We start from the raw sequence: 23,329 nt of genomic DNA, 5'->3' as shown, positions 1-23,329 counted from the left end.
GACACCGGAGACTTAACGGCTGCAGGGAGAGAGGACAGTACTCGGCCTGCACACCCTAAGGCCAGCCTCGAGTGCTGCCGACCAAACCACAAACCTGCTGTTGCACCCGGCACACGGAGGCAAAGCCTTGACCACAACCCTAACGAGGGTGAGGACCATCATTTTCAGCTGAGAAAATACAAGGGTCCTTCGGAGGTAAAAATAAAAGCTTCCGCATGCTCGGTTTGCTGTTTTGCCAACCCCAGGCTTCCGATCCATCTGGTATCACCCCAATTCCCGCAATCAAAAACCACTTATTGACAAGTGTCACGTGCCAGACCCTTGCTGTAGATTTCATTCCAGTCCTCACTGCAACCCATCTTACAAATGGGGAAACCGAGACCAGGGAGGATAAATCACTCACTCGCCGGGAAGTTACCAAGTCAAACTTCAGACCCTGAACTGATCGATTCCCAAAGCCTCAGGATGTTCTGCTTTCCCAGCGCTGCCTCGGACTCAAAGATGAATGAGATAAATTCCCACCTTCCAGCAGCCTCGTTAATCTTTGTTGGGGAAGGATGTCTGTGGCAGAAATCCAAACGTGCCTAGGGAGGCAAGCAGCTAACCAGCAGTCATAACAGGGACACGTGACACAGCGGAGGGAGGTACAGGATGCTGGGAGGGCTGGGGCCTGGAAGTGTCCTTCTCTGCTTTAATTAAACAATCATGTTTTGTTTTGACATATTTTAAACAAACAGACAAGCACTGAAGAGAATATGACAGACACCCATGAATCTACCTTCCAGGGCTAAGAATTTCAATATTTTTCATCATTGTTTCAGATCTCTTATATGCTTAAAAAAATAAACCATCACAGATACAGCTAAAACTCTTCCCTCCCCCCTCCTCCACGCGACTCCATCCTCAGAGGAAGGGAGCTGGTCTATATCTTTCCCACGCCTGCTTTTATATGTTTACTAAATGTTACTCTTTGCTTTTGGGTAAGGAAGTAGCTTCTCTTTCCTGATTCCAAGCCTCCCCCGTGAGGGTGTGTTAATTCCTTTTTGCACCTTCCCGTGGATGGCTTCTGAGAGCGGAAGGAGTCGGGAGCGGATGCAAACACCCTGCCCACGACAAAGCCAAACACTGTGTGCAGAACTGACGGACTCAGCATGGCAAGGGACCCAGGCCACAGCTGAAGATATCAGAGAGGGTACTTAGGATCCCAGTGAACCAGCAGCCACCAGCCAACTTGTAGGCACTGCAGGCCCCATGCCCGGTAGCAGACCACTAGGGGCCAAGGTAACCTGTAAGGTCCTCCTACATCTCATGGACTTGGAGCTCTCTGCGGACCAATTGGCCAGTTCAGGGGCTCTGGGTCCTACTACATGCCAGCCCGGAGACTGACTGAAAGGAGCTAGTTAATGCACCAGGCCGAGGTCCTCCGGTTCAGCTGGCTGTCAGCCCACCTCTACTCTCCCTTCCTACCGGCTAGGTGGACACCAAGGCTCCTGGTCAGGATGCTGCATCTTCATACAAGGCCTGCATTGTTTCCAATCCAACCAAAACTCCCATCCCTAGGAACTTAAATAAAATAAAGTACGGTACATCCACATGGCAGAATACCACCCACTTGTAAAAAATAACAATGAAGTTCTTTACATATTGATATGGCATTATCTCCAAGATACACGGTTAAGTGAAAAAAACTGGGCTCGGTATAATGTGTGTAGTAAATTTTCATTTGTGTACAAATAAATAAATTATGTGTGCATAACTAATTTTAAGTACATAGGCCATCTATGTGAGAACACACAAGAAACTGAAGCCAAGGGTTGCCTCTGAGGAGGGGAATTGGGTGGCTGGAGGACTGACATAATTTTTGTACCTTTTAAATTGTATACCGTATACAAGGGTTCTCTACTGCACAGAATTTTTTTAAAACTAGGAGAAAATTTATAGGGAGAGTAGTAAACCACTTTTCTTTCTCAGATCTACTATATATTCCAAAACTACTGTTAAGAAGAAGAGAGAATAACAAGGCCAACTGAGGCGTGGGCAGTTGAGGGCCAGGGAGATCGAACCAGACTTCACGTCGGCACCATGGGGTACTTCTCTTCAAGAAATAAGCAATAAAAATGCATCATCCACCAGGGCAAATTAGCACATTTTCAGTGACTGAGTGAACTGACTTGGTGTAAACCAAGCTTGTTCACTTTCTCATCAAGGCCCTCTCTTCCAGGTTGGGAGGGTCCAGCCTGCATTTAAGGATGCTAAGTCTAGGCACTTAGGAAGAGCTGAGTCAGCAATAACTGACTAACACAAATCAGTCAACACCAGGATTTGGCGGGAGCTGGCACCTTCCTCAATGGGCTACAGGGACAGACAGCAGCATTTGGGCCCAGAGAACATACGGAACGTACAGGCCACAGCCACAGTGTGCCAGCCTGCAGCCCTAGGTCCTCCTCACAGGGATGAGCAGTGCCCTAGACACACCCACGCTCCACAACCTTGCCTACGACCCTCCTTCTCTTCAGACTCCTCTGCCTCCTGCCCGCCACCTCCCAGACGCTCACAAACCAGGCCAGGTTTCAGGGCTGAGCGTGACCCCAGTGGCCCAAGGGCCCCAGCCTCTGCACAAAGCACAGACATCCCAGCCCCAGGAGCCCACGGAGAGCAGGGCGGGAGAGGCTCCTTACCCCGGCACAGTAATCTCCGCTGATGGTGACCCGCTGGAACTCAGGCATGGCATAGGGCGCTGGCATGAGCTGGGACGTGGCCCCAGGGAGCACAGGGGTTGTGGGAGATATGGCCGGACTGATTGTCGGGAGCCCCTTCCAATCTTGCGGCGTCGGTATTTGCAGAGACAGGGACTGGGACCGAATCATCTTGAAACTTTTCTTTCTAAAAGCCAAGGACAAGGAAAAGTGGGAGACATCAGCAGCTAATCGGGGCGAGTAAGAAAAAGTCTTTGTTATGTACATGGAAGAATTGTGCTCTGATTAATTACTGGTGCTGGCCCTACCATGAAGAAGTTTCTGATTATCTATGCCCTCCTCTTAACACAGGTCTCTGTGCATGAGGTAGAGAACAACCCTCCAGACACCCCTCCATGAGGCCACTAGGAACTGCCGTGGGCTGTGCCTGCACAGCACAGAGCACTGGAGTGGGCAAACATCCCAGAAGATAGAGGACAGACCACGCTGCGGGGCAGGGAAAGTGCGGACGATGTCAAACCAACCAGCACGCTATCTTAACCCCACACTAAGGCCCAGCATGTGAGCAGTCTCAGGAAGGACTATGAACAGGATCACAGAGAGACAATCTCACTGTATTCTAGAGTTAGAAATTTGGGGTGTTGGAGCCAATGCCACAGAGAGATCGTGACGATCAACTAGTCCCACCTCCTTTTTTCATAAAGAAGGAGTCAAGGGCTCAGAGATGGAAAAGGGCTTACACAAAGACACATGGCAAAGTGGGAGCTGGCCCTTAGCCTCCCACCTCCCTGGTACTCGCTCTACCCTGTCACCCCAGCTGCTCCTTCCTCAAGCCTTCCATGTGCCATCCTGGCTGCTGCTGCTGCTGGGGCAGGCACAGATCTGTATCCTGTTATGGGAAAGGGCTTGATCAGCATCAATTTCAGGTCCCTCTGGACCTGTTACCTTAGCACCAAAAGACAACTTCACTAACTCTTGGGGAGGTGTGCACAAGGTTGGGTTAAAATGCCACAGGCTCAGGCTGATCTGCAATGCTGATTTGGGAACACTCACCTTCTTCATTAAGTAAATAGTAGCACTTCCAGTGGCACCGCCCCAAGTCCTAGAATCCCCAGGAAGGGAGTTAACCAGCAGTGAGGGGAGGCCATCCGCATTCCCCTCCCCCAAGTCTCCTTCTGCCTCCAAGGGAGCCGAGCCCAGCATCACCACCCAGAGGTGTCCAATGCCAGAAACTAGCTGACCACCTGCCCTATCTTGTGCCAGAGGGCCCAGCAGCCTCCTGGGTACTTATCCCATCACAATCACGGCCAACAGCCAGCAGCAAAGGACTCAGTGACAATCACAACCCACCAGAGCCCAGCAGACCCCTCCTCTTCAGGGACACCTGTAAGGGGTGGAGAAATCGGTTGATCCCCAAACAGACCTATGACTCATCCGGAAGCAGTTGTGTTCCTCCTGGTTCTCGGCCAGGTCTCCTTCTCATAGACCCACTGCCGATTTTTCAGGAACCACAGTTCCCTCCCCTATCTATACACCCACCTCTTGCCATGGCTCTCTGGTCTGTCCATGACATTATCACCTGTTTGGGGACAAGGCTGTTTACACCTAGAAAATGGAGGTGGCCCCTTTTCAGGAGTCTTTGCCCTGCCCCTGGCCCTGCATAACAGAAGCATCGGGTTCAGGAAACTCAGCCTGAGCTCCAGGAGCCTCCGGCCCAGGCTTTCCCCAGCCTGCCATCCACCCATCACACGGAGTTGAGCCAAGCATCCTGCCCCAAGGAAGATGCCAGCTCTAGCCAGTCAATCATTCCTCAGAGGCAGATTCACCTTGAGCAATGAGGTTCTCACTTTGGCATCTTTTGGATGTTCATACCTAGAGGAAGAGCCATTACTTGTCACATTCTGACAGGTTCAGCCAGGTCCCATGAGACACTGGCCTCTGTGTCACTCACATACCTGCCAGGTCATTGTTTTAATCTCTGTGCCAACTTCACCCTCACATCCTCAGCCAATGCTGCCTAAGGGCCAGTCCTGCCGGGATGACATCTAAGGTGAGCAACAGGTAAGAAAGGAAAAAAACCCCACCACAATCATAAATCTGGAAGGCTGCCTAAGCCAAGAGTCCACCAGGCTTGTCCTAGGAATGTCCCTATTCTTGTGCCCCAGTGAGGAAGCCAATACCCACCAGCTAGTGCCCAGAGAATTCTCCTTGAAGACATACATTGTGGCTCCAGGCTGGTCTTCAGGTGACCTCCAGATTGTCATCCGTGGGATGGCAGCCCAGACTTTGCAGGCACAAGGGACGGGTTTAACAACAGATGGAGTAACTCCTCAAGGCCCACTCACCGTGGGCAAGAGCTTGGAATAAGCAGTACTAACCACTGAGCTTGTATCTAAGAAATTGGAAAAGCTAAATGGAGCCCAAGAAAAGGGCCCCGTGTTCATTTTCTATGGCTGCATAACAAATTCCCACAAGCCTGACGGCTTCAAACAATACCCATGTACTGGCTCACAGTTCTGTGGGTGAGAAGTCTGCGTGGCCTTGGCTGGGCTCTATGCTTAGGGTATCAAAAGGCCAAAATCAAGATATTGGCCACACTGGGCTCTTATGTGGAAAGAATCCACTTCCAAGCTCATTCAGGTTGTTGGCAGAATTCAGTTCCCTGTGGCCATAGACCAAGGTCTCGGGTCCCTTGCTGGTTACTGGGCAGGGGTCACTCTCTGATTCTTGCACACAGCCCCACCATCTTCAAAGCCAGGCATGGCGCATGGTTCTCGTGCTCTGAATCTCTTTGACTTTCCCCTCTACTATCAGCCTGAGAAAGCTCTCTGCTCTAAGGGCTCACACGATTAGGTCAGGTCCATCCTGGTCACTTCCCTATCTTCAAGTCCACTGTGCCACATACCACAGCATAAGCTCAGGAGTGACGTCTCATCATATTCAAAGGGGCTGGCGATTAGGCAGGGGAGATATTCTAGAAATTGTCCCTTCCATAGGCCCATATCCAGTATCCATTCTATACACCTGAGGCTCAGCCAACAAAGGTGGAGAACGGCAGCTAAGTGACTCTGTGTGTGTGTGTCCACACACTCCTGTCCTTCTTTCCCTCTCAAGGCTATCTGAAGCCCCACATGTGTCATAATAATAAAAGAAGTTCTCATAAGCTTTATCTGAATTATATAACCATAGGGTGTCCTGGCTGGAACGAACTTTAAAGTCTACACACCCCAATCCTCTAAGACAGCCTTTGCTTGAATACCTCCAGTGACAAAGAGCTCACTACATTTCTGAACAAGACATCAGCATTCAATGATTTATTCAAAAAACATTTACCAAGCACCTACTCTGGGCCAGGCCAGTGCTAAGCAGACAAACAAGATGAACAAAACATGATCTGTTGCCACTGCTAGAAAGCATTTCCTTATGATGGGCCAAGATCTGTCTGTCCACAGTCCCACCTGTGGCACCTCGTGCTAACCCTTGGGGCACCAGAGTAAGCCAGCTCGCTCTGCCACTGCTGGCATGCCTCCCTCCCCCACCCACATGTCCACCTGGCAGAAACTCACTCCTGCCAAAGAGCTGGCAGCATGTGCGGCTGTGAGGACACCAGCTCCAGGCCAAGCCTGAGGGCCTGCAGGGCGGAGAGCAGCTCCATCATCCCTGAAGTGGACAGTCCTCTTGGCCACAGGGACCCTCTTGCCCGAGCAGGCCAGCAACACAGGGCGGGAACTGGTCACGTGGGCTGTTGTTACAGCATCTCTCAGCACCTGTCTGGTACCTCCACCCACTCTGTGGCCCTTGGCTGCTCCTGCCATTCACTGTGTCCCCATCCTTATCCCGAGCCACTTCTGGCCCTCCTCAGCTCCCAGGCACCCCCCCAGAGCCTTCCCGTTACAACACCGATTCAAATGCTAAACCCGAGTTAAGAGCTCCAGGCTCCAGAGAAGAGCCAGCCTCTTCCCAGCGGCCTTCTGAAGCCCACCGGCCTCTGTAGTCCGTCCAGAGGACTTCACGCCACAACAAACCTTTCACCAAAGACCCTCACCTGAGTACAGCGAGGCAGGGGGGCCACATGTGTATCCCATTTTATTCAGTAAACTACTCTGTGCCAGGCCCGGGGGTGTATGGTAGGTAAAACATACCCCCCGACTCCAGGGGCTGACTGGTGAAAGCCCAGATGACTGGACAGTTCAACAGACTGTCATCACACACTGTGGTCGGTGTGTTGAGACACCCCGGATACTTGGGGATCCCAGAGGAGACACCTAATCCAGACCGGGGGTGGGAGCAGTGGAGCATCAGAGTCAGAGAGGGCTCCTGCATCACTCCCAGAGTGAGAGGGGAACATTCCAGAATGGGGAGGCCTGTTTGAACCCCTCCCCACACACACACTCAGATCATTCTGGCAGCCCCTACTCCTCCAGAGGAGAACTACCCCTCCAAAGGTGGGAGGGAGGCAGGAGTCACGAACCAGCGTGGCGTTTTATTAACAGTCAGAACCTGAACGCAGCGGGCATTCACCTGCCCCCACCCGCCTCCCGTTCCCGAGTCCTTCCCAGCTGCCCTTCCCCTCGAAGACCCCCGGGGTCAAAATGAGGTATGCTCTTTACTACCGTTTAAATTAACTTTCAAACTCTCTATTCTTAACTTTAAAAGCAGAGGAATTGAACTGTTTCAAAGGAAGCTCCTTTGTCAATGGCCCGGAATTTAAAAATGTTACCTTCCTCTGATTTAAGAAGTTTCATAAAACAAAATAATTTAACCACACTCTAGCTATGCTATGATCATTCATAACAAATATCTGCTTATCTATTCTACTCGGGGAAGCAGCTGTTCCAAGGAGCTAAGCTTTTCAGATAAAGTCCCCTTTCCATCCTAATTTAAAAAAAAAAAAAAAGCCTCAGTGTGGCTTTTTAAAATGAAATTATAACTCCTGTATCTTAACCAGAGCACACCAATCATAATTTAATTTAAAGCTGTCCCGATGACTCAGGGTCATCACTGCATTAGCCAGTGCCCATCTTAGAGGTATTCTGTCCCAGGCTGCTGTGCTGCGCATTCTTCTGTCTGCTTTTCATAACTATCCTGTTTCCTCCCTCACTACTGACCGTCAAATAATAACAAACACAGGCACACTAATGAGGTCCCAAGCTCAGGGCTAAGCAGTCATGATTATTAGCTCATCTCATTCTGAGAAGGTAGGTCCTCTCATTAGCCTCATTTTGCAGATCAGGAAACAGTTAAGAGCCTGCCCAAGGCCATCAGTGAGAGATAGGGCTGCCTCTGAAGCCGGAGCCCAGGCTCAGCGCACGACACGCTTGTGACTCCGCCTGCTGACAGCCCTCTCCCCACTTCTTGTTGGCTTCCTTACGTCTGTCCCAGGATAGGAAACAAGAGGACCAAGCTTACCCGAATTCTGTGTAAAGTAGGAATAAACAGGAGATGAGATGGGAACATGGGAGGACGACAGCTAAAAGGTACAGGGTTTCTTTGGGGAATGATAAAAGTGACTCTGCAAACATCATAAAAAGCATTGACTTGTGCACTTTAAGTGGGTGGATTGTACGCTATGTGAATTATATCTCAATAAAACAGTTTAAACAGAAGAAGAAATAGGAGAGCTAGGGGGAGCACTAATGTGCATTTTGGTTGCTGAGAAATTTTCACCTTGTCGTCAGCGTTGGCCAAGTTCCAGCTGGGTGCTTTTGTAGACAGGCAAACTCTAGCTTGGCAACATGATAAGATTCAAAGCGAATAAAAGACAGCTTCTGGCTACCACCAGGGGTTTCCTATCTTCTCGTCTGTGCCTCCTCACTTGATTCCATAGATAGCACCCCCTCCCTCTCACTGTGACCCAGCCCGGGTCCCAGTAGAGACCGGGCCAATGTCAGCTTCCTAAGGAGCCAGCGCCTGTGGCAAGCTGTCCCCGCTGGCCTCCTGACCGGGGCCTGGCCTGCAAAATGAGAGCTTCTCTGAGCAGCCTGGGGCACTGGCTCCCTGGAGTCGGCCCCAATCCCAGAAAGGTTATGTCTGAACCCAGCTCAGCTCTGACAGCTGCTCCCAGGCTTTAGGTGCTCATCTTTCTTACAGCCCCAGTTTTTCGTCTTTTTGTAGGAAGCTGTTTCACTTCCTGGTTTTAGTTTGTGCCTTTACATTAGACTTAGAATAGTCTGTTTTTTTCCAATAAGAGAGAAGAAGACAATGGTTATAAAGAAAAGCCTTGTCCAAGGGCCAGGAATATTCAGGATTGTCAGAGGAGCCAGGGCGAGGGAGGGCTTTTTCAAACTGGAAACCCCATCTTACGTCACAGTTTGAAACCCAACCCACAGACTCTGGGTATCTGGAGACCTGCTGCTGCCTCCAGGCCTGTGGGCTCCTCACAAGAAGGCTCCAGATCACCATTTCTGCTCCAGAATGTCAGCAAGGAGCCAGAGACAGAGAGGAAGCTGGGGAGAGGGCTCCTCCCGAAACTGTTCGCTTCTGAATATTTGCATAATGAAGCCTCTACTGAGCAGTGAAGCTGAAAGACAAAACTGGGGGTGCACAGTCCAGAGGACACTGGGACATCTGAGGGGTAGTCCAGGGACGGGGCCGCCCTTTGGCAGAAAAGAAGCCAGTGGGCAGGGGGGAGCTTTGGCCTTGCTTCCCTCCATTTCATTCAGAAGCTGGCAACTATATCCTGGGGAGAGGCACCCAAAGCCCCCCCCCCCGACTGGAGACAGCCTTGTGACCAAATGTGGGGTTCTTGATTCAAAAGATGTGGGTTTCAGTTCCTGCTCTGTCACTCACTCGCTATGTGTCCTTGTGCAAGTTAATTTAACTTCTCTGAGCCTTAGTTCCCTCATCTGCAAAACTGAGATCACAGACATCCACCAGGTAAGTGTGGTGTGGGGATTAAAGAACGGGGGTGAGCTGCACAGCCCCGCACTTGGGCCACCGTACGCAGAGCTGCTATTGCTGCCCGTCTCCACAGCAGGAAGGTGGATAAAGAGTTTACATTTACAGGGGGCTCACTGTGACCCAAGCACTGTCCTAAGCCTTTCACATATGTTAATTCCCTCATTCCTCACAACACCCCATGAAAGTAGATCCTACTACCATCCCCACTTTATAAACAAGGAAGAAACTGGGACACAGAGAGGTTTCCTAATCTGCCCAAGGTCACGGAGGGTACTAGTGAGCGGCAGAACCCAGTGATCAAGGGAGCTGCGGCCACCCTGATGTGGTATCTGTGGTGGCAGTGGAGAAACAGGACATCTTTCCTCTGCCACATATCCACAGCTCACCAACACAGGCTGAGTCCTGGGCTGGATCCCGGGGAGGCAGTAGGAGCCAGGTACAGTCCTCCAGGAACAGCCGGCCAAAAGGGGCAGGGATGCAAACCGAGACCACCACATCTAGTAAGCAGGGACAGGATAAAATTTCCGGAGAGGAGTTCGCAGAGGAATTTCTGGAAACCCTGGAGCACAGCTGGACTCCCAGTGAGAAGGCTTCCATCTTGCCGTGAGACTGGGCACTGACAGGAGGAAAACAGTCTCCTCCTGCAGACGTCAGGCCGTGTCACTCTGTAACAGACACTGGCCTCAGAAACCTATTATTCCCAGTAATAAAAAAATGCCAGGACCCCTTCTGTTCTTATTATGACGGGTCTAAAATGCTCAGTTCATCAGACACAGAAGGTCCTGCAGACCGCTCAGTTCATCGTCAGCCCTGTTAAGCTCAGGCAGCACGGACAAGGATCTCTACAGTCAAGCTCTGCTTCACCCTCAGGGGTGACCATGCTGGGCCTGGGGCCACCACCACACCTCACCCGACACGAGGCTGGCACTTGAGCTGGCTGATGGCACCAATGCCCCCCCTTCAGGGGCACAGCGTCTCGGAGGAAGGAAAGCACTTATTTTAACGATGGTGAGGCTCTGTTCTTGCTTTTATACCAGTACTCCACTTTTTACTTCTTTACCAAAAAAGTTAAGGAAACAGTGCAATTCCATATTCCCAAGAAAGGAAAGGACTTGCCTTTAAAAATAAGGAGGTAGCTTAGGAAGGCCCTGATGGCTGACCAGGTCTCAGAGAGGGCTCATGTCCCACTGCGTTAGCCGTTGAGGTCTGCAGTGTGCTGGCCAAGCAGGCGCCAGCTACAGCTCCACTGGACGCTTCCTCAAAGCTTTTTATTCTTTAATTCTGCTGTCCCAGGTAAGATAAACTGTGAAAGGGTGAGGGCTTCCCCATTGCACTTGGACTAAAATGCAAACTCCTTATCAGGGTGCACAAGGCCAGTGGATCTGGGCCCTGCCCACCCCTCCAGCCTCAGGTCAGGGCACTGCCCCCCGGACCACACCTCTGCCTACAGGGCCTCCTTGAAGACACTTGAGGGCCTTTGTCCTGGCTCCTCCAACCCAGCTCTGTGCATAGCCAGCTCCTCTACACCCTTTAAGTATCAGCTACCATGTCACCTTGAGAGTCCTTCCCCAACTAGCTAATGGGAAAAAGGACTCTCACACCCCTCATTCCCCCCCACCCCCTTCTCTCTCCACTCCCTATTCATCTCCTTCCTAGCACCTCTGCTGGGCCTGGGCCTGTTTGTCCTCAGATCCTCTCTCGTCCTCCCCTGTGTTTACAGCTATCTGTCAGCTGGCTTCCGGCCAGGTTTGGCTAATGGTAACAACTGGGGGAAATTGGAAGGCGGCAGAAGGATTAAAGCCAGGTGACTTCTGCCTCCATCGCTGCCTTGGGAGGCGTCTCTGCAGCTGTTGCCTCTCCTTGGCTCCAGTTTCCATTGGAAAGGCCCCCACAGTTCCAACCTCTCCACCCTGGGCTCCGGCCACACCACCTCTTTCCATTGTCTCTCCAGCCTAGGCGGGTAGCTGCTTCCTGCTGTGTCTAATCTCTGGGCTGCTCCCCTCGCCTGCTCGTCTCCTCAGTTCTCCACCTCTGTAACCAATTCCCTGTATTCAAATCCTATTTCCATTGCTCAACTGGTTTCTGTATTTCTAGTTAGACACTGACTGACACAGCATTTATCATAACTCAGCATTTTTAAATTAATTTGTCCAGTTAATTACTGTCTGGACCAACTGTAAGCTCTACAGGGCGGGGACGGTATCTACCCTGTTCATTGGTGCACCCCAGTGCCCACCTGGCAAATGCTGAGCTGAGTTAATCAATAAGGCAAAGTACTTGTCAGGGGAAGAAGGAAGTAAAATCGATGTTTCCCAAGAAATCCTCAAATTTCCAAAAGGAAAATGGAAATGTCTTTTAGAAAGGGTGTGTATTTATGATTTGCTACTAAAGCAGCAGCAGAGAGATAGCGGTTTTTGACCTTTTCAACCAAACAGAGCCACCAAAATGTCCTTCAAAAAATAAGTGATGAATTAAGCAGCCTCGGTTAAGAAATCATGCAGCTCTCAGGCATAGGCCAGTCCCCAGGAGGGGCCTCACCTCAGGATGCACACCCACAGCCTGCCTGGGTCTCACAACCGTGCACCCGGGAGCTGAGTCGTGGGAAGGAACAAACCTTTTTGCAGTCTCCACAGACTTCTGCTCTGCCAGCTCCTTCTGCAGCTCCCTCTCCTTGGCCTCCTTCTGCCCGATGGGGCAGTCCTCGGGGACGGTGAACAGGGACAGAGCATCTTTGCTGTCCTCTTCTCGGAGCACTTTAGCAAACACCTTCTCGGCCAGGAGCCGGACTTGCTCATCCACCTCAGAGATGTTCAGCTTGGGGAACTGGCGCGGCATCTCGGCTGGCGGGAAAAGAACAAGCATTGAGCTTCACGAGTTACGGGATGGCGTGAACCACGGGGCGGGGAGGAGGAGAAGGTCCTGAAACGAGGGCCCGGCCCCCCTGGTCCTTGGGGTCCGCTGTCTACTCAGGAATTCCCCAGACCAAACCCAGCCCGCCAACTTTAAAAACTAGCTCAATGAGTCGCTCGGATGTCAAGAGTGTGGGGTCACTTATATTTCAGGAGGAAACAAAGGATCGGAAGGCCAAGAGGAGCTCTCCAACCAAGTGTGCCTCCATTTTCCCGAACTCGGGGAAGCCGCCGCACGCTGGCAGCCCTGCCTTTCTCGACTTTGTTTCCACGATGGAAAAGGGAGAGAAGAGTTCAGAACTGGCCTCCTGCAGACCGTTCCGGGAGGCCGTTCCAGTGCAACAATGACCAAACCTTGCTCCCACTGCACAGAGGGGAAGACCGAGGCCCAAGGAGTCTAAGGATAACTTGAGGTCCCAGAGATGACAGCGGATCCCTGGGGAACCCAAAGCTGCCTTCTTCATTTCATAAATGGGGACCTTTGCTGAAAAAAAAGAATCTGCAAATACAGTTCCACCATCTCCCAAACCCCCCAGAACTTCTTACAAGACACAGCAAATAAGACAAAGGTTTGAGACAAGGACACCCTCGACTTTCACAACGCAGCTGAAGACTCACTTCCTCAAGAAAGCCTGCCCTCAGCCACCTCTCTGATTGGTTCCTTACTGTCAGCAGCTGGCCTAGCCACCTGGTTGGTTCCTTTCTTTTCTTTCTGTCTGTCTTTCTTTCAACAGTTATATAGCACCTACGTACACCCTGCCAAGCCCTTCATACTTATGAACTCAGTTAGTCTTATTATTCCCACTTTACAGATGAGAAAATGAAGGCACAGAGAGTTATCTTGCCAAGGGCACACCTTCAATAGGTGGCAGAGACCGGTGCTGTCCTCAGCCTTTGGCTCCCCAGTCACGTTCCTCTCTGAGGCCCTGCTCAGGGATTTGAACCCTGGCACCTGGTTCCAGCACCTGTATTCTTAACCACTACGCTGTGCTGCTTCTCTTTGTCCATTTGGGTGTCCGGGCAGGTCTCCTCGCTGTCCCCAGCCTCACACGTGTGGAACAGGTGAATACCACATCTTTTCGACAAGCCGCCTCCACCAGGAGCAGCTCTGGAAGAGGAGCTTCCTGTCCCCCTACTACCATAATTTCTTTAAGGAAGGTTCAGAGAGAGAAGTGTTGGGTTTTGTCAGCCCAACAGATGAGGAAGAAGGTAAGACCAGGCCCAGCTGCTGTCTGGCAGGGAGAGGAAGCAATGGCAGGTCAGGAGGGACACACTGAGCAGCCTTGGGACAGTCATTCTCTGCTCCTCACAATTCTCTCACCTGTGGGATGAAGGAATTGGACTAAATGGGCTCCAAGGCCCACTTAAGTGGTGGAATTCTCGATACCAGACAGGTTTCGGTGCCACGGAGGCCTGCTGCCCTGGTCATCTCTCATTCATGACACAGACAGGAAGGAGGAAGCCGGGCTGGTAACGGGCAGTCAAAGCACATCTCCGGGCCCCTTGGCTCTGACACCAATTTCCTCCTTCCCTCCACACCCAGGGCCGTGCCTTTCCTGGGCCTCCTCACCCTCAGGGGGAGGGGGAGGGAGCTGATGAGGACAGTGGCACCTCGGCACCAAATGTACTGGTCTGTGCAGCAGAGGCCAGGACGGCAAAGGCCTGTCCTGCAAAGAGGAAGAGGAGCCGCACTGACCGTGGAGATTTCCACGTCCCGATAGGAGAGAGAAGGGGAAGCTGGAAACCATCAGAGGAGACACTGGGAGAAGAAAGTGACAGAGGAGAGAAAGACAAAGAACTGGACCCAGGAGGAGCTGTGAGGCCAGAACAAAGCTGGACCCCCACCCCCAAGTCGCAGGCCAAGGTCAAGTGCGGCATTCCAAAACCTCACATGGCACCTCAGAAGTAGACAGCAGACAGGCCCAGGCGAGGTGCAGCCAATACCGGCAAGCACCCACCCCATCTGACAGAGTAAACTCGCTTCTAGAAACTGCTTCTAAGAAAAGAATCTGAAGGAAGGAAAAAGCACAACGATGTTTTCCTGCACTCTTTACATAAATAGTTAAAAACGTCCAAATAAAAGCACACTCGCTTGAAAGAAAAGTTAAGCAAGCAAAATTATAATTATGAGGACAGTGCAATCACATAAATAATATCTTGTGAAATAACAGTAAATGAAAAAATTAATACATAAAACTGTACCCGCCCTTTGGTTACAATGATATGAAAATGGATCCCCTTATGGACAAGGGCTGCATGAGGGACACACACTCAAATGGCCAGGTGGCAGATTGCCTGTGGGTGAGGCAGTCGCTGGTTTCGATAGCTAATGCTATTATAATGTCATTTTAACAAATACAAAGAAGATAGAAAGAAAATGAACAGACTTAAGAGTTTATAAAAAAAGAAAAATAGGAAACAAATCAAAGTTCTACATCCCAGGTTTTGGCAAGTAGGGTCCTCTCCCACCTAACCCACACAGAGAGAGGGCAGCCCAAGGAAACTACACCACTGAGACCCAGCTCTGCGTTAGCTCTTGTCCTGGACTGGAAGCCGCCCACCACAACCTTTCCACCCCCTCCCCTGACCCCCACAAACACACATGGCCTGACCTAGCCACTGCACCAGGCCCCCTCAGAAACGGGCATGTGGGGAGCCCTTTGTGTCTGACGGCTGTTATGCCAGATCCTGCCATGTTTTTCCATGAGGCATTTTTAGCTTGCTCAAGTCAACTACACATACTTTTCGGAATGTATCTTTCTACAAAAGATCTTCCTTTTTTTTTAGCTTAAAAAGCTTAAATCAGCCTTTTCCAAACTGGGTCCCATGAGACGTCAATGCCTCTTGCTGGTAAAACAGGTCCTGTGGTCAGTTATTAGGAAGATTCTGCTTTCCACAGCCCCTCACCCCAGATTCACAAGGCACATCAAAGACTCGAGGATCATAGAGTAGCATTTCCCCATAGACCCTTTTTTTTACGGAACCCACATGAATCTCTTGCAGAATTACTACCAATGTCTTAAATAATTGGTGACAACTTCATGCCATGCCTTAATATGGACCACATAACCCAGGTGGAGTACTGGGTTAAGTCAGTGGGCCTTAGAAGTCGTCTGGACATTTACTGTCTTCTGGACATCCTTAGCGGACAGCTCCCACCTGCCAACCCCTCGCTCCAGAGCTTGTCTCCCTTCTCAGACCCACAGACCCCTGCCTGGCCAGGATGCCTAGGAAAGCTCACTCTACAAATACCAAGCAGAGCTTCAGTGCCCACTGCTTGTTCAAGCCTGGCTTTCAACTGTTTGTCGGCTGATGCCAAAAGGCTTGGGAGGCTCAACCGAATTTACCAGCATCGCCAGTGATACGGCTTATCTCGTTGTTACACACGACACCCTCCAACGAGCTTATAGAAGTGTCCCAAAGTTAGAAAGCAGTAAAATGCCACCAATTTCAATAAACGGTAACTTTTCAACCCTCCAAAAAGGAAGCACAGTGCCACTTAAATCCCCTCCCGACACAGATGGAGCTGCTTCTTGCTCTTGCCGGACTCCCTTCATCAGAACCCATGACACAGACCTGAGGCTGGCACCGGAGACTCCATGGCTGATCCTGAGGATGCCACACGGGCGATGCACGCGTGCTGCCCTGAGGCTGAGCTGAGTCAGTGTGTAAGGCAGCTAGCTGGGTCCTGCCTGCCGCTGCTAAGGTGGGAGGTCTCTGCTTTGCATGTCGGTGAAGCAGCCAGTGAGCAAGAGCAGGAAAAGCCTGGGCTGGAAATTCTTCCGTGAATGTGAAATGTAAGTGGAAAATTCCCAAGGGTCCTAAAGGGCCCAGGTAAGGCCCGGGAGCCGCAGCTGCTGTATCCTGAATGCGGGGTCCTGGCCCTGTTTGCTACCCTCTCCAGAGCGAGAAACTGAAGCCGCCGCTGCCCCAGCACAGCAGCACAGTCCGCCTTCCTGACTGACCACAGAAGATAAGCCGCAGCCTCCCTCTAACGCCCAGACCCCTCCTGAGAGCAGAGCAGCAACGTGCATGCCTGCGATACCATCGCCTCTGCTGCCTCCGTGTTGAACAGCACTTCAGGCTGGGCTAGCAACAGGGCTCATCTGACCAAGGGGATTCATCTACAGCACAGCCTGCCCACCCTCCCTTAGAGGGCCCCCCAAAAGCAACTGTCCTGAGGGCACCCCGGGACTGGCAGGGGGAGCTCTGAGCCCAGCTGCCAATACAAGCTCCTCCCTCCCCTCCTCCTCTAAAAGGGGGAAGGACCATGAATGGCTCCCTCCCCTCCCAGGAAAGGACAGAGACTCAGGGAGGGGGACACCTCAGCGCAGGAGCAGGCCAGAATGAAAAGCTGGCATGCCTTGTCCCACTCCTTCCTTTCTTCCCTGAAGGAAGCCGCACATCACAGGTGACTGGGCAGTCTGACGAGCTCCACCAGGGCGTGCATGCGCACACACACACATACACACGCACACACAGAAAAGTGCGCCCCACCGGAGCCACCTGAGCCCATCCACCTCCCCTTCTTACTGCCGTCCACCGTTCCCACGTGGACCTCCAGCTCTGAGAAGCCTCCTGAGCACCGGCTGGACTCGGCCACCCTGCCACCAGCAGCTGTCACTCTCCCTGGGGAAGGTGGAGCCACTTTAAATGGCCCACAGGAGCAGTCCTCTAACAGCAAGCAGGGTGAATTGAAACAGCATCACAGGGGCACAAAGCTCCGTTCCTCCCTTTAGGAGAAGGACAGTCCCGTGTGGGAAGGCTCAGAACAGACACACGGCCTCCCAGTGACTTAGACAAATGGCGTGGGTCTGGGAAATAACCATGAGCAAAATGGCTATTTCTGTGGTGCTGTTGAAATCCTGGGGAGAAGAGCCGAGAAAGGATGGGTCAGTTGTTTACTGCAAGGTTAGCTCTAGCCCTGACTTGGGCCTGAGTCACCTCCTCATGTCCAATCGTGAGGTTGTGCCTTCCTGAGCCCACATAATAATTCCTGTGCATGCGGAGCAGGATTACAGCGTTGACACACAATCCTCAGGCCGCTGCTGGGCTTTACTACCCAGAGATTATGACCCACCTGTCCTCACAGCTGTTTTATAAACAGTGCAACCAGCAGGCTACAAGCAACCTCGAGGGAGGGTAATATTTAGTCTTTAAATAATTAAGTGGACTTAAAGCATGGAGCGAAAAAAACCCAAGCCCTTAGTACTGTTCTGCCGGAAGGGAGGAGGGGCAAATGATTCCTTCTGCTGGCAGGATGGAGGTTGCAATGGGAGCATCTTAGCACGTGCTTCTGGGAACCTCCCTGGACCCAACACATTCAGGGAACTTTATTCTGCACCTTTAACCAGACCGTGGATAGCCTTAGTCTAAAGGAGCATTTCCGAAGTATAGTTTGTAGAACATAAAAGGTCAGAAGGCTTGGAAAATACTGCTTACCATAGGCCCTTACGGGGACTCACGCACAAGTCCTACTAGCAGATTCTAAACACCCGAGAAGTCCTGCAGTAAGAAAGCTGCTTAACTTTGTTTCACCCAACACACTTATTTGACCCTCCCACCACTGCCACCATAGGAAAAGCACCTATTAATATCCCATGGCATGGGCTTTGGAAAATGCCTTCCATTCTGAGCCTTTGTTTTCCAACCTAGACAAAGCTGCCTTCCTGGGGCCCAGCTATGGATGTGACTCCATCAGGTCCAGACAGAGATGGGCAGCAGCCCCACTAAGATGACACAGGGTGGGGCAATGGCCAAGGGTCCCACTGAACCAAAGGGATGCAAGATCCTTCCAAACAGTGGCAGTTCAGCAGCACACTGTGGCTCTGTCTTGGGAGGGCAAACTTCGCTCGGGACCTCACAATTCCACCTGAGTCTAACATGCCACTGCTTCTCGTGGCCTGGAAGTTCCTTTGGAGTGGGGAGCACTGGTTCCAAGCTCAGAGCCTCATTTCCCTTTTGAAGGAACACTAAGATGATCTATGATAACCCAGCCCAGGGCCTGCATCTCCTGCACAGGAGACCAGTCAGCAATCACTTTTATCACTTAAGGGAGCCTTACAAACCCCAAAAGACAGGAGAGGCTGGAATCAAATTATGTCTCATCAGGAAAGATACTACTCTGCCCCCCCACAAAAGGATTCTGTGGGCTTGCCTACAGGCATCCATTGTCTCTCTCATTTCTGAGGTGTGCGTGACTCACGCGGGAGTTGGGCAAAGGGGCTTCACCTGCCAAACATCAGCCCCATGACAGACCTTGCCCACCTCCTTCACTATTGTATCCCCATGCCTGGGATATGTAGGCATCAATAAATGTTTGTTGAATGCATGAAATAATGAATGAGTGAATGTGCTAAGTGATGAATCCACCTATGCAATCTCAAGAGTCAGTACAGTGTATGGTTAAGAATATGGACTCAAGCCAGACTAGCTGGGTTTGAATCCTCTTCCAGCACCTAGCTGCACGACCTTAGGCAAGATACAGTACTCAACTTCTCTGGCTCAGCTTTATCCCCTAAAAAATGGCGATAATAATAGTACTGATCTCACAGGTGGCCATGACAATTAAATAGCATACGCGCAGTGCTTAGAATAGTATCCGGCCCGTAGTATGTGCTTCATAAGTATTATCCATGAACATCATTGTCATCACTGTCACCACGAAATCAGATACAAGAGAGTCCAACTGAGAAAATGAACATGAAGTTTCATCTAGACATGGAATCCTCTTATTCAACATTATTTACTGAGCACTATTATGTGCCAGGTACTCTCTCAAGTTCCTGTTTGGGTGCAAGAAGAAGGAAATCATGTTTAAATGTGAAAACAAATCAGGAGAAATAGCTTTCTCCTCTATGAATGAAACTTCCTGCTGACTTTCCACAGCCAGCACTCCAGCCATGAGCCCATCCTCTTATGCGTCAGCCCCTTATATATCACAGCCCAAAGCCATGGTCCCCTGTCCTAGATATGCAGCCGGCACACGGAAAAACTAAGAGATTCATACATTTGAGGGAAGAACCAGGAAAGCCAATGAGTAGTTTTAGGGGAGAAAGGTCTCTCCCTGCTTAACCCTAAGGCTTGTTCTCACCTGCCCATGATATTTTCAAGATCTGGGATTGATTTTGAGGCCATTTGAAGAGAGATTCACCTAGTATAAAGATAAGAAAAACAGGCCTCATCTCTCAAAGAACTTCTTGACTTAGCTAAGAGCCACTCACCCCTTACCCAAGATCCCAGAAGGACTGAGGTTGGGCTGAGGGTGGAGCTGAGAGGTCCAGGCGTCTCCCAGCAACCCACCCAAGCGAGCCCCATGATTCTCAGACAAGGCAGCCCCATAACACCACCTTCAGAGCAAGCAGGCCCCTCAGAGCTGCAGCCAGAGTTGCAGCCAGGCCAGACTAACTACCCTAAACCTGCTGTCAACACTCCAGGAGGTGAGAGCTGACAGGGGCTCCGTCTGCCTGGCTCATGGGCGCGCTACCACTCGGCACTGACCCTTCACAGCCCAGGGAAGAAGTTCTCCTCTGAAAGTTCCAGCTGCAGCCAGCTTTTCCCTGAAGATGGTCAAACGTTGGTCCCCACATCCAGGTGGATGGATAGCCAGCAAGGGCTCAGGATCATGCTAAAATTCCTCCCAGTGTTCCAACTTTCACCCAGCCCCTCTGCTAATTTGTCAACACCGAGCTTCCAGCCACATGCAAGGACGTAACAGTTGTGGGAGATGACACTCTAGTTAGCAAGCCTCTCTGACTCCAGGGCCTCTCAAAGCTCACCCCAGAGGCTTCTGTCAGCCAAGACAAGCCATTAGCAGCTCCGCTGGCAAAGCAGCTCCCAGGAAGTTCAAGGGCAGAAAGCAGACTGCCAGTGCGCCGGCCGCCTCCCTTGCCGGGAGAGAGCCAAAGAAGTAGGGATGAAGGCCTCAAACGACCCCGTCACCCTGTCACCCGTCCATCCTCCTCCGGAAGTCCACCACAGCCATTGGCACCAGGCCTGTCCTCAAGCACCTAGAAACCTGTCCCGGCGCTTAAGTGGCGGCAAGTCCCGGGTCCCTTAATTTCTCTAAACCTTGCGAATCCACTGTAGGCCGCCAGGGAGCTGAGATGCGGCTGGCTCACCTGCGGCCTCTGGAGCCCAGGCCACCGCAGGGACAGCGGCAGGACCACAGGCAGGGATGAGCCCGGGGTCGGCGCCGCCTCCTCGGTGAGCCGGGAAGCCCGGAGCCGAGGAGCCGAGCCCGGGGAGCTCCCGTCCTGGGCCGCGGGGGGCGCGGGGCGCCGGCCCAAGGTCAGCGGCGCAGCATCGCGCGCACTCACCGGGTTCAGGGGACAGGGCCATGCCGCGGGCCCGAAGGGGACGGCCCGCAGGGCTGGAGCGCAGGTGGCGGCGCTGGGCAGGGCGCACGGCAGGCGCCGCGGAGGGGGCTGCCCAGCCCCACAGCCAGCCGGGCCAGGCCGCGCCCCCTCGCCCGGTGCCCACCGTGCAGCCCGCGGCAGGAGCCGAGGGCACAGCGCTGCAGAGCCCAGGCCCCTGAGCCTCGGGCCTGGCCAGCGCGAGGGGGAGGGCCGCCCGCGCAGGGAAGGCGCCCGCCGGCCGCGCGCCGCCCCAGCCGTGCCCTACCTGGGCGCGGGGCAGAGGAGAGGCGACAAGCTGGCCGCAGAGGGGCGCGGGCCGCCGCCGCCAGACGCTCCCTGAAACGCCCGGGCCGCGCTGCCACAGGAAACCTGAGCGCGCCAGGGGCCCGGCGGCCACCCTGTCCCTCGGCCGGAAGCGCGCCCGCCGCAGCCCGGGGTCAGACTCCAGCCAGGTCCCCGGACCTCGCCTCCACCGCCACCCGCCGGGCCCGAGGGTGCTGCCCACGGGCTTCGGATTTGCCCGCCCCCCGCCCCGCCCGGACTTTTCCCAGGTGAGATTTTGGGGCCACGGGCCCCAAACAGGTGACTTACTCCCTGTGGCTGAACGGCCCCGCAAGCCTTGGTTTACTCCTGGGCGTCGGTCTGGTCCCTTGAATCACCTTCCTGCCCCTCCCAATACACACACACACGCGCGCGCACACACACACGTCTTCTCCAACCCTCTGCTCTTGGGCCTATCGACCCGCCCCTCCAAGTCCTGACTGACCTCCCAATTGCCAAAGCCAGTGGGAGCCGGTTGCTCTCCCCAGCCGGTGAACCTGCTGACCACGCCCTCCTTCCTGGAACGATGGGAGGACAGTTTCCAGAGTTGGCCCTGCGGCCCCTCCCTCTCTCTCCCTCCAAATTTTCCACATACCTTGGTGAGCACAGGTTCTCGGCCTCCACGCCCTGGCTTTTTTGTTGCGGCGTTCCCCGGGGTCCCACCGCTGCCTGCCGCCTCCCAGTCTGCTGGCCCACTCCGGGGATCTCACCCACTCCCACGGTTTTAACAACTTCCTGCGTGCTAATGCCTCTTGAACCTCATCTCCAGCCCAGAGTGCTCCACAGCTGCGGATGGTGATCCGACTTCCTGGGGCACCCGTGGAAAGGTATCCAAACTCAGACTCCAAATATCCTCCCAGGAACGCGCCGGAACCTGCTCCTGCTCCCGGGCTTCCAGTCTTAGTCAGCGACACCGCCACCACCACCCTCTCCCCCAGGCCACACTTGGGAGCCATCCTTGACTTTCTTTCTCTGTTTCATCTCTCACACCAAATTTGTCACCAAGGGGGAAACGAAACCATTCACTGGTGAGCACCCGCCACGTGTCCTCAGGGTGCCGGCTGCTTTCACACGGTCGTCTCCTTTAAGTACCAAGTTTTATTCTTTCTATCTTGTAGCCTGGTACTTATAACTTATTTATAAATGATATGCACATGCAACTTATTAATCTGTTATATATTATAAAGCACACTAAAAACCATTAAAGGACGTGGTGAAGATGGAACAATAATTTAACATTTTTTTTAATGAATGGTACAATATACCTTTTTCTTTTCAATTTAAAGTTATTAGCAAAAATATGTTTTGTGAGAGCAACGTGATTAAAAATGGTTTTAATAAATCTTAGTTCAATGTTTTATGAGACTTGAAAGTATGCTTTTAAGGTCAGTAAATGTCAATACTTAGTCCTAATGGCTGTTATTGCCTATATATATATACACATGTGTATATGAATATATCTATATATGACAAAGATAAATAGAGCCAAATAGAAGATTTCCATCTTTGACTACACTTATTAAACTATAATTCTTACTGTTTGAATCTCATCCACCAATTTGCAAACATGAAATTCTACCAGAAAACGCTTCTCTGTCCGTGATGCCAGTGTTCTCAACGATATTTTCATCAGTTGTTCTTGAGAATATTTTTAACCAGAGGATTTTTTAAACTCCTGAAACTCTTCGTCTGGAAGATCTTAAAATGAATTTAAAAGTGTATTTCTTAATTTTGAAGGCTGTGGCTATGAGAGTCTGTATAGGTGGCTCTGACGTGCTTCATCTTGGCGTTAAAATCACATGATAATGGAAACAGTTCCAAACATCAATTTTCGAAGTGCTTTCCCCATAACCTGATTTTCCTAAAGCTGTTATTTTCTCAATTCCTTGCTAAAATGTCACCTCTACCTGAAAGGATACATTGTGTGTGCACTTGTGACACTCAGCCAGCACATCAGAGGTTAGCAAATTTAGTATACTTGTCCTTGTGTCAAAGAAATGAATCTTTAAATTCCGCAACTTTTAAGTTCTTTGCCTTGAGATAATCAGCAAACCTTTGAGTAATATAAAAGATTTTCATAGTCTCATTCCAGATCTCATTACAAAGTGTTGTAAAGATTCTGTTGTATTTTCTGGGTTTTTTTCCT

General features: G+C 51.7%; 1 protein-coding gene across 8 annotated transcripts in view; it reads right to left on the bottom strand.

Moving 5' to 3' along the window:
* The window catches only part of AMPD3 (adenosine monophosphate deaminase 3), a 45,225-nt gene extending 23,003 nt beyond the window's left edge, over window positions 1-22,222 (bottom strand). Inside the window, exons 1-3 of one of the 8 annotated variants that reach the window (XM_014844186.3) lie at window positions 21,779-22,222; window positions 12,211-12,436; window positions 2,679-2,883 (exon numbers count right to left, since the gene is read on the bottom strand). In XM_014844186.3, coding sequence (XP_014699672.2) covers window positions 2,679-2,883; window positions 12,211-12,436; window positions 21,779-22,139 — 792 coding nt within the window. In that variant the 5' untranslated portion in view covers window positions 22,140-22,222. Of the gene's footprint in view, window positions 1-2,678; window positions 2,884-12,210; window positions 12,437-16,081; window positions 16,757-17,038; window positions 17,266-20,625; window positions 20,764-20,823; window positions 21,063-21,127; window positions 21,344-21,453; window positions 21,698-21,778 lie in introns of those variants that run through there. The other 7 variants (XM_014844191.3, XM_014844188.3, XM_014844190.3 and 4 more) reach the window with 7 other exon arrangements.
* Between the last annotated feature and the right edge of the window lie 1,107 nt (window positions 22,223-23,329).

The sequence above is a fragment of the Equus asinus genome, chromosome 20, assembly GCF_041296235.1.
Source record: "Equus asinus isolate D_3611 breed Donkey chromosome 20, EquAss-T2T_v2, whole genome shotgun sequence".
Taxonomy (NCBI): domain Eukaryota; kingdom Metazoa; phylum Chordata; class Mammalia; order Perissodactyla; family Equidae; genus Equus; species Equus asinus.
Note: the sequence above shows the minus strand (reverse complement) of the source record. Positions and strands in the feature narration are given on the sequence as shown.